Here is an 11529-nt window from a genome sequence, read left to right as displayed (position 1 = left end):
ACTTATAAATTGTATGAAGATTTGTAAATAATATAATATTTAAATTATTATATAGAAATATTAATATTTAAAAGGTAAATGAGGAAATTACCCTCTAAATTTTAGGTCAAGTAGCACTATAAATTTTAAACTTATTTATTATATAAATTATTCTTTCAACTTTAAAAAACAGTGCAATCTAGCTTTTATTGTTAATGAAAGTTAACTTTAATTAATCATTAATTGACCAAAAAATGATATAAAATGATCTCAAAAATTATAATAAAAGATTCAAAAATTAGAAACAAGGACCCAAAATAGTATAGAGACGGATAAGAAATTTTTTTATTTTTGAAATCCCTTCTTGTCATTTTTTAATCAATTAATAGTCAAAATTAACTTTTATTAACAATAATAGATAGATTGCATCATTTTTAAAAGTTAAGAGAATAATTTGTACGGTAAATAAAATTATGGCCTACAGTGCTACTAAATTTAAAGTTCAAAAGTAATTTGTTTATTTATCCATATTTAAATAAGATATTATTAAAACAAATATAACATTCTTTTAGTTATTTACGGATGTTGTTGACCATAATAATGATCTGATAACCACCCAATAGTTAGTCAAAAGTGGTTGGATAAAATTGTATTTTAGTCTTTTATATAGGTAAGGAATAACATTAATCTCTTGCAATTTAATAAACTTAATTAATATTAATTTTTTTTGTATGGTGCTTATTGTATAATTTTGGAGGCATTTTCTCTAATTGTTTATATTAATTGTTTGTAAAAGTTAACTTTGTTAACTATAATGATCACATTGTATTGTTTTTAAATATTAAAAAAGAATACTATATAAAAAAAAGAACTTGACTTGGGTATTTCAGTTTTCTATACTTAATATAATTATATCTAATTAAATTAAAACAAATGAATTTTAATATATTAATAATATTAATAATAATAGTTTGTTGTAGAATAAATAATATATAAATAATCTAAATATCTTGATTTAATTGAAAATAAACACTTTAAATATAAAATCACATAATTTTTTAATAATTAATGTTAATATAATTAATATAAAACTCTACCAAATCACTGTATTTAAAATATAAAATAAAAATACTAAGTATTTTTACTATTTATTCCCTCCAATCCTCCATTTCTTTTTACATGATGAAATTATCTAATTCTCACCTACCAATTAAACTAGCTTAACTAATTCATGTCTTAAACTTACACCCATTTTGCCAAAAAAAAAAACATAGATTTTTTTAAAAATATTAAATACTTCTCAATTTTAATTCATCTGATTAATGGAAACAAACTATTCTTAAAAAAAATCAAAATTTTGTCCTATAAATTAAACAAAAAAGGTAAGAGAATTAGATATATTTTTTATTTTTCATAATAAAAAATAATAATACTGTTACTATTTAGCAGTATTTATCCTTTCTCCCTCTTCAAGCCCAACGTCATCAACCTTCGCTTTGAACGGAGCGCCGAGCAATACACAAAGCCCCCAACACCTCACTCGTTTTCAAGATATTTTCTCAATTTCTGAATTCAGAGCATACTTCACTACCCTCTTAGCTTCAAGAGAGCCTTATAGAGCTTGCCGATAGGGAAAATCGTTGCTTCATTGTTCATTGCCGATAGAGCTTGCCGTCACCTGCCGTCCATTTCTCGCCGTCGCCGTTTTCCTTCAGGTTTCGTCGCCGCCCCCATCTGTTCTGTTTTTCTCCTCTACTGTTGCTGCTCTCATTCTTGCATTATCATTGTTCGCTATGCAATTTCTCTGGTTATAGTTGAATAATGGTAGTGCTGCTGAACAGTTGTTTGTGGCTGGAAGAAAATTTTTTCTGTTCTTGCGTGGTGTTCGACTGGTATTATATATAAGGAAAGAATTTGATTTTCTCATGCAATGGGTTTAGTTCATATAAGTTCATATAAGGAAAGCTTGGTCCACATTGATTCTTTAAATTCTAATTCACAGCATTTATATTATAAATTACTAGTTCTGTCCAAACACCCAAAAAAAAAAAAGAAAAAAATATTTTTGTTTTTCCAGATTTCATGAGAGAAAATAAATATCATTTGTAGAAATGCTATGAATCTGATTTGTGTATATCTTGTTGCAAAGCATCTGAGATTACTTGAAAAAATTATAGCTATGTAGATCTCTGCAATATGAAAATGTGATTCTACGGTTCTTCTTTCTAAGTCCAAGTCCTATGTAATGTGTATGTGATTGTTTTAATAAAAAGTAGAAGAATCTCACATGAAATCTGTGCTTCAATGGATCATTACTTGCTTTTCTATAATGACAGTGCATCACACACCCTCTTTTTCCTCTGCTTTTCTGACATTTTTTGTGATTTCACATCTGATTCCTGGAGATAAAAGTTAATTGTCCATGAATTATTATTTTCCCTCTCTCCCCTCTTGAACTAGATAAGGTAATATTAAAATCCCTCCCCTCCATTAAAATCTTCTAAATTTGAGATTTGGATTGTTGCTAAATTGTGTCTGCTTTTCTAAGTCCAAGTCCTATTGGGTCTTTGATGCTTGCTTTTGGTTTGTTGAAAGTACCTACAGTAAGTAAGTAGGTCCCTGAAACAATAACCTTGTTAACTTTTGTCCTTAGTCAAGTTGGTGCAGGAGTTACAAACTTTGAGGATTAATCTTGTAGAGTTATAAATTCAACGAATAAAATGATAGGAGTTATATTTTTCAGAGGCCAAATTGTGTATTTACTCAATGTCAAAGTTCTTCCCTTTGAATAATGCATGGCTTCATGTTATTATATGTTCATACATCATTGGCTGTTCATGTTTGCGTCAGGATGGATTTTGTGCTCAGAGTTGTGCCCTTGTTTGTCAAATTTTGTCTTTTCTGTTTTGAACTACCTTTAAACATTTTAGACATAAGTTGGGTTAGATTCTTTTAGAGGATTCCGGTCTTATGTTTCTTAACAATAACACATGGTAGGATTTGAAGTCCAGTGTGGAAGATGGTTTATCATATACTATCATTTTGCTTGATCATTACACTCCATCCAGTATACCTGCCATAGCTGATTGAAGATGGGATTTACATTGTGAGTGACATTGAACATAATATGGTTGATTTTAACAGAAATAATTCAGCACCATTTTCCTAGATGCTACAAAGCTGTCTGCATGATTGGACAGAGCTTTGTGTTGAAATTAATGGGAAGGCTAGGACATGATCTTATTACTGCAAAGACAAGATGTTTGTTCTCCCTTGCTTATGGACCTTGTGAGCTGCATCCATTCTTAAAAAGATTCCAAATTCATAGGGGAAAATCCTTCTTTTCATTCTCTGATCTCCTAGAGAAAAGAGATCAAATTGTGATTGCAACTGCACTTTCGCTTTCTGAAGACTTGAAATCATGTTCTCTTGGTGCTCAAATCCATTCTCATGTCATCAAGTTGGGGTTTTCTAATGACATTTTCTCACAGAATAATCTGATTAAGACGTATTTCAAAGTTGGAGCTTTGTCCAATGGCTGTAAGGTGTTTGAGGAAATGGATGAAAAGAATCTGGTGTCATGGACTATAATGATTTCAGGTGCAATTCAAAATAGTGATTTTGAATTAGGTTTAAAAATTTATCTGGAAATGTTACGAGCTGGGATGAAGCCAAATGAGTTTGCTCTTGGCAGTGTGATGAAGGCATGTGCTAGTCTGGGAGGGCACACACTTGTTGTAGCCATTCACTGTTCTGCTTTGAAAATTGGGGTGGAGCAGAATCCATTTGTAAGCACATCAATTCTTAACATGTATGTTGAGTTAAAGGATATTGAATCTGCTGAACTGGTTTTTCATTGTGTGAAAAACCTAGATGCTGGTTGTTGGAATTCTATGATTGGAGGATATATCAAATGTAAACGTGACTTTAAAGCCTTGCAGTTGCTGACATTGATGCCATATGCAGGTTTGAAAATGGACATGTATACCTTTGTAAGTGCTCTTAGGGGATGTTCAAGTATGGGAACTTTGCAATGCGTAAAACAAATTCATGGATTTATTATTCAAAGTAAAGTGGAAAGTATTACTTCCATAATGAATGCTCTTATGGATGTGTATTTTAAAAATGGTGATGAGGACTCTGCTTTGAGGGTTTTTAATCGGATTCAAGAGAAAGACATTATCACATGGAACACTGTATTTTCAGGCTTTTCTCAGGATGGAAATGCAAGAGAGCTTGTTACTTTATATCATAATCTAATGATAATAGGTGGGGAACCTAATAATGTCACTTTTACAGTGTTGCTTAGAAAATGCGGAGAGTTGCATAATCTCAACCTTGGGCTTCAGTTCTATTGTGTTTCCTTACGTGTTGGATTATTTGATGAAGTCAGCATCATAAATTCAGCAATCAGTATGTTCTCTAAATGTGGGAAAATGGATATGGCATACACTGCATTTTGCACTGCATCTTTTATTAACGTAAATACTTGGAATGAATTAATTTCTGGATGTATTATAAATGGTTTTTACGAAGAAGGAATTAAAAACTTAAATAATCTACGAGAATTGGGTTTTGAAGCAGATGAATACACCTACTCAAACACTCTAGAAGCTTGTTGCAGATCTGAAAACCAAGAGATTGGCAGACAACTTCATTGTGACCTCCTCAAATCCGGATTCCATTCTCATAACTATGTTTGCGGTTCATTAATTAAATGTTATAGTTCGTTTGGGCTACTAGATGATGATTGCTACAAGTTTTTCAGTGAACCTGAGAAATTAGATTTAATTTCTTGGGGAACCATGATTTCTTCACTGGCTCACCAAGGCCTTAATCATGAAGCTATCAATTTTTTACAACTGCTTATGAAAGCTGGTGAAAGGCCTGATGATTTTATTTTGGCCAGCATTTTAAATAGTTGTGCTAATATTGCAGCTTATCGACAAGTGAAATGTTTTCATGCTTTAGTTATAAAATTGGGATGTTGTGTGTATCCATTTGTTGCAAGTGCTCTAGTAGATGCCTATGCAAAATGCTCAGACATAGAGGATGCAAGAGTGGCTTTTGACCAGTCTTTCAAATTGCGTGATGTTGTTATATATAACACCATGATCATGGCTTATGCACACCAAGGTCTTGTTGTCAAAGCTATGGATATCTTTGAGATGATGAAATCAGCTAATATACATCCTAGCCAAGCTACATTCATCTCGTTGATATCAGCTTGCAGTCATAATGGTCTTATCAATCTAGGCTGTTCCCTCTTTGAATCAATGGGTTTAGATTATGGCTTGAGACCATCTCCTGAAATTTATGGTTGTTTAGTTGATATGCTCTCAAGAAATGGTTACCTTGAAGATGCTAAATGTGTGATCGAAGCGATGCCATTTCCTACTTGGCCAGCTATTTGGAGAACCTTAATCAGCGGTTGTAGGATATACGAAAATAGAGCATTAGGGGAATGGGCTGCTGGGAGGTTACTTCAGTTATTTCCAGAAAATGAGGCAGGTTATGTACTGCTAGGAAAGGTTTACTCTGAAGGTGGTAGTTGGGAGGATGCTACTAACTTGAGGAGGAAAATGACTGAAGGAGGTATTGCAAAAGTTCTGGGGTATAGTTGGATTGAGACATAAACTGAGTTCAGAGTTTTTGAAGAAGCTAGAGCTGTGTAGGCCTGTGTCATTGCAGACTTGTGAGAAGGTTGTATAATCCTTTCTATTTTTTCAAGGAAATTTGTTAACAGTAGTGTGAGGAATTTTAGAAGTCATACTATATGCTATTGTAATCTTATAGGAAGAGGGGATGGAAAATAAGACTAGTAGGATATTTATAATTTAAAAATTTCTGGTAAAAGTATTTCTAGATTGGGAACAATCAACTGGATAAGTGGTTGCTTAAATCTATATATGATTAACCTGTTAGGTGCTAGTTTCGTTAGGACCATGATTTAGATCACCAATCCTTTGACTTTTTGGATTTTGATATTTTTTTCAATTTTATTCTTGATTTTTAAACCTCTTAGATTGTGCGGGTTGGAATATAAACCATAAATGCTGTTCAACCCGGGGACAGGGAAATTGCATATTTGTCAAACTGACTCAACCACAATGGAAATTGGTAGAGGTTTGTGCTTCTATTATTTTTGAAACTTCAAGATATCTGAAATTTTCAAAATTTATGCCACTGTTTTGGCCTTCCCTAGCTGTCTATTCCTTTGTTATGTATCCTCATCTATTGAAATTTTGAAAATTGCATCAGAGTGAATGCGGAAAAGTGATAATTTGATCAAAGTTACATTTCATTCATTTTTCAGCATTAATGTGGTTTCTTTGTGTAGCACAAATAATCATTAATCAATGATCTGATAAACTTATTTAAATGCCAGGGAACAAAGCGGCTATGGCTTCCTATTGCTGTAATTCTTTTCCAACAATATCTCATTTCATTCCATCAGATTTCTTCAGTCCGTTCAAAGCTCCACAGCTTCTCTACGGGGTAAATCTCAGTTACTGATATTCATTCTTTGGTTAACTTATTGTCCTTTCATGTTATTCAACTTGCTTTACCTTAAAGCTACGGACAATTATTGCACTAAATGTATATCGTCAGTATTTAGTTCTCATGTTTCATAGTTGTCTTTTGACTAGTATTGGTAAATGGAGTTTTGTGTATTTTTTTCAAAGAATACAATAGTAATTCAGCCATTTTTAGTTTTTTTTTTTTTTAAGATGTAGTGTGAAGTTGTTGAACAAGATCTCTTGGTTAGCAATATTCCTAAAAGCTTGGTTAATGATTGAGCACAATGGTGTCTTTCAATACATCTAGCTTACCCCACCTAGTGGAATAAGGTTGGTTGTTGTTGTATATAGTGTGAAGCAATCTTTATGTTTTGCATGACAATGCATGTAAAATTGTTTCATGTCATAGAAATTTAAGTTGTTGGGTAACCCTAAGAAATTAGGATTTAGAAGTGAAAATTTATTTTCATGGGCAGGATTTCTGTTATGGAATTTCTACAATTATTGAAATCAAAAATTGTTGTTATTTTATCATTGAAGGAGAATAAGTTACCAATAAGCATTTGCTTTGAGAACAGTGGTTAATGTTGGTCGCTAGTTGACTAGTGCACATGGAAATTTTTTAATATTGGGAGACCATATTAATCTTTCCTTGAAAATGAAATTACTCCTTGAGGATTTACTGCAATGGTAGTTGACTGAGCAAAGTGGTTTTCTGCATTTGCTCTGGACTACTGTTATATCAATAAAATTATCTTTATGTCATATGTTATGAGAGAATCATCCTTGTGGCAACTTCCTATCTAGCTTGTGCTTATTTATTTCCATTTTACATTACGAACACAGGCAAAAAGAAGGTTTGACATATCTCCAAGATCTTCAAAAGTCACTGCATTTTATGGCTTAAAGACCCCTCCCTATAAACTTGTGAGTGAATAATCACAGTTATTTAAATCTTGTTTGTGCATGTACATGTACGAAGATAGTTATATTGTGCTGGCGCATGCATCAACTGGCACTACAATGAGCATATGCTTTCATTTTACACATGATTTGTTGGCTGAGGCGTTAATAGTTTACCCAAAGTAGAAGTGTCTTTATTTGGTTAGAAAATTATTATTTTAGATAACTATCTCCAACTTTCTCTCCGCTTATTTTTTTCTCCCACTCTTCTATGCATTGTCTCTCTCTCTCTCTCCTTATTTTCCACTGTTTGTTTGCACTCATTCTGAACATCAAAACTTAATCAACCTGCGTAATATTTCTTTTCTTTGACTACCATATTAATAATATGAAATTTGATATGTTTAGGCGAGGTGTTTTCTTGTTTGGGTTATGGTTGTTATTTTGGTTTGAGTTTTGTTCGTGTTCACTTTTTCCCCTGTCTTGTAAGTGATTTTATCATCATCAACATCATCATTATTTTGCTGCCTTTTAGGTGTTTGAATGACGATAAAAACTTAAATGTGACCTGACTTATATTCATCTTCAGGCAACACCTTTCGACAAACAAGCTAGTTCTTCTCCCAATCATGCATTATCTGCTCAATCAACCAATTATTTGCAAATATCAAATTCAACCTTGTACAAACAATTGATCAATCAATTCTGACTTGTTCATTTACTTTGCGGCTTCAATGTTCTTAGGATGCATTAGAGCCATATATGAGTAAAAGAACAATTGATGTACACTGGGGGGAAATTCATCGGAACTTTGTGGAAAGTTTGAATGAGCAATTGGAGAAGGATGACATACTATATGGCTATACCATGGATGAACTTGTCAAAGAAACATACAACAATGGAAATCCCTTGCCAGAATTCAACAATACAGCCGAGGTACTTATATTACATTTAGTATATTGGCTTTGATGAATTTTTTAAGCTGTTTGAGGCTTATCCCCACCTAGTGGGATAAGGCTTGTTATTGTTGTACATAGCTTTATGAGCTTATTGAAATTTGATTCAATGTATTTTAGCCAAATTCTTTTTTAATTGCCGTAGGACTGTATGAGTTTACATTTCTAAAGAAGATATCTCCCTTTTGGTCTTATTTTAAAATTCTCTTTAATTACAAGGCTGTGATTGTTACGTGGACTTGTAAGAGAGAACTTCTCCCTCACATCAACGTAATGAATTTGTTTTCGCTCCATTTTCTGATATATCTGTTAGCATATCTGATACTCATAAAAGGAGAAAATAGGCTAAGAAAGTAAAATATAATTCACTAGATGGGGAATACATATCTGCTGGCCCTATTTATGGAGAATATAATTAAATTTCCAAACTACACTTTTACCCATAATTCCCCCAATTACCTTACGATTCCTCATTCCCGTGTATCAATATCCTATCTTGTTCATCTCATCGACAATAAACAAAAGAAACCTTATTTACTTTCCACAATATCTAGTGAGGAAATTATGACTGAGGCAGCTATTACAATGTCTTATCTAGGATTAGTGTCATTAAGACGTGAAACTTACGTGGGGCCTTCATACGCAGGTTTGGAATCATGACTTCTTTTGGGAATCTATGCAACCAGGAGGGGGTGAGATGCCCAGACTAGGTCTCCTTCAACAGATTGAAAAGGATTTCGGTTCATTTACAAATTGTAGAGAGAAGTTCATTGAAGCTGCCCTCACATTGTTTGGCTCTGGCTGGGTTTGGCTTGTTTGTAAGTCCCCTCCAAATTGACTGCTTCTTCTCAAAAAGAATGTGTGTGTGTAGTACGTTCGGGGAGAAAAGAGAGAGAAGGAGGAAGCCAAACAAAATTTATATTATTGAAATATTATTATTATATCCTTCTTCTTAAAATTTATAATATCTATACTAAACTAATATAGCCACACAGTACTACATATATCCTTTTATTTTGGATGTACGACAAGTAACTATTTCTGAAACCTACTGGACTTTTCCTTATTTCTTTATATCTCTTGACCAGTCTATTTTTTTGAACCACATTTTCCTTAAGACGCTATTTTCTATGTAAGAAAATTAATGTTCAACATGCTTAATGAATATGAAAGTTTAAATTCAGTGTTGTCTAATGCTCTAAATAATATAGGAGTAAATACTTTTTTTTTTTAAATATATCTCAAGCACATAGCACAGACGCCTGAAAACGGAGCCACATACATGTTCGATAGATGTAGAACAGTCTTGCTGGACACAAAATAATTAAATTATATTTAGATATTTCAGATATGTCAGCATGTCCATGTCTGTGCCATGTTCAATGTCCATGTCAGTGTCTATGATTCCCCAAAAGCAGATGTTGAGAATTTCCAAGTCCTGGAAAATTAAGATATTCACCATTCAAATGCCTCCTAAATCATCAGTACCTCTTGAAACTTATAATCCAAAATTAAATTGTGCCAAGAATTATAGCATGTTAAATGCACCTCTATTGTCAAGTATTTTGCTTTATGCTGATGAATTTTTCTAATCTTTATGGCATGGTTGTTTCAGTGAAGAGAGAAGAGAGACGACTCGAAATCCTGAAAACATCTAATGCCATTTGCCCAGTTGTGTGGGATGACATAGTAAGTCAATTTTACTTCCCTCCATCACTTGTTTGAGTTGATATTATTAGTATCAGAGTTGATAATCTTTCTCTCGTGCAGCCCATAATCAATTTGGATTTGTGGGAGGTATACTCCTCTCTCTCTCTCTCTCTCTCTCACTCATTTTGTGATTTGTAGCCATCATGAGCTGACTTTGCTTCCTTCTCTGCAGCATGCATATTATCTGGATTACAAGGTACGTTGCAATATTCATGCCTGGTGGAGGAGCTACACGTGGGCTTGACCAGCCCATGCGCATACTTAACCCTATATGATGAATTCTAGTCCATCTCATTTATGGTCAAGTTGGGCTTGGCCCAAGTCGATCAACAACATTCATCAATTTTTGTTACCTCTTTTAAATTTGCATTACCATTCATCATGTATCTTCATTCTTCATATCCTTTTTGTCATTCCTCGGTTTTCAATTTTCACCTAAGGACAAAAGTTCACTTAGTTTTAAAACTGTAACTAAATTGACTATAAACTTTTATTTTGGTCATTTCTTATATGGAAGAAGTTACTTATTTATGATACATGTTAAATTCACTTGAGCTCTTTTTCTCAAATCTGAACAATACAGTTATGACACTACAGGTTCATATTAAAGGCTATGTGCGATGCTCAGAGGACCCGTATCTAGTTTTATTTTTAATGTATACTTGTGCCTTACTTTCCTTTGAAGATATCTTCCTTACAATGCTTGTGTAACCTGTTGGACAGAATGACAGAGCAAAGTATGTGAATGTCTTCATGGATCACCTTGTCTCTTGGGATGCCGCAATGGGGCGCTTGGCGCGAGCCGAGGCTTTCGTGAACTTGGGAGAGCCTGAAATTCCTGTTGCATGAAATGGTTCAAGTGGTAGTTGATTTGAGCATGTTTGGGAAGCTTTGAGTTTGAAATGAAGGACTTCTTAGGTTTGGATAAGTTAAGGTCATTATTTAAGTAGAAACATGATTGTGGTGTTGCAGAGCCCGCAGAGCCCCCACATGATGCTTCTTTTTGTTTATCCAGTTTTGGTATATTAATGTGGGATTGCAGACAAGTTGGCATCTGGGGAGATTTTGAGCGTATACAGAAGCAGGAGGCAAACAAGTAGTTCAAACCTTTACTAGAGAGAAAAGGAATTAAGTGTAGTATGTTGGATTATATTTAACCTCTAAATTTATGCCACTCTTCTAATTTTTGTTTGTTCTTGTTTAAAAAAATATAATCATTAGTCCTTATAATTTCATCAGATTTTATTTTTAGTCTTTGTAGTTTTTTTCAATATTTTCAATCCCTATAGTTTTATCAAGATTGGGTGGCATTTGTTCTTTAAGTCCCCAATGATGTTAAATTATGGAGATTATAAAAATTAAAAATATTGAAAACCAACTACAAGGATTAAAAGTAAAACTTGATAACCTTTTAAGGATTAATGATTGTATTTTTCCTCCTCCTTTTTTTCAAACTTCTG

At 33.2% G+C, this 11529-nt stretch overlaps 1 protein-coding gene across 8 annotated transcripts; it reads left to right on the top strand.

Moving 5' to 3' along the window:
- The first annotated feature begins 1467 nt into the window (after positions 1–1467).
- LOC129318468 (superoxide dismutase [Fe] 3, chloroplastic) lies at positions 1468–11320 on the top strand. 8 transcript variants are annotated; one of them, XM_054963244.1, is made up of 10 exons: positions 1468–1694; positions 6005–6105; positions 6368–6477; positions 7347–7427; positions 8148–8339; positions 9006–9177; positions 9975–10048; positions 10130–10156; positions 10242–10265; positions 10793–11320. In XM_054963244.1, exons 2-10 carry the CDS (start codon positions 6033–6035, stop codon positions 10916–10918), a joined length of 879 nt encoding a protein of 292 aa, XP_054819219.1. In that variant the 5' UTR covers positions 1468–1694; positions 6005–6032; the 3' UTR covers positions 10919–11320. The 8 variants fall into 8 exon arrangements, 5 of the variants coding, with proteins under 5 accessions (XP_054819219.1, XP_054819222.1, XP_054819221.1 ...); XM_054963245.1 differs by lacking the exon at positions 1468–1694 and adding an exon at positions 5577–5682; XM_054963247.1 differs by lacking the exon at positions 6005–6105.
- The last annotated feature ends 209 nt before the right edge of the window (positions 11321–11529 follow it).

This window comes from Prosopis cineraria, unplaced genomic scaffold (assembly GCF_029017545.1).
Source record: "Prosopis cineraria cultivar Desert tree isolate PC_DT_omini unplaced genomic scaffold, ASM2901754v1 PC8, whole genome shotgun sequence".
In the NCBI taxonomy this organism is placed as follows: domain Eukaryota; kingdom Viridiplantae; phylum Streptophyta; class Magnoliopsida; order Fabales; family Fabaceae; genus Prosopis; species Prosopis cineraria.
Note: the sequence above shows the minus strand (reverse complement) of the source record. Positions and strands in the feature narration are given on the sequence as shown.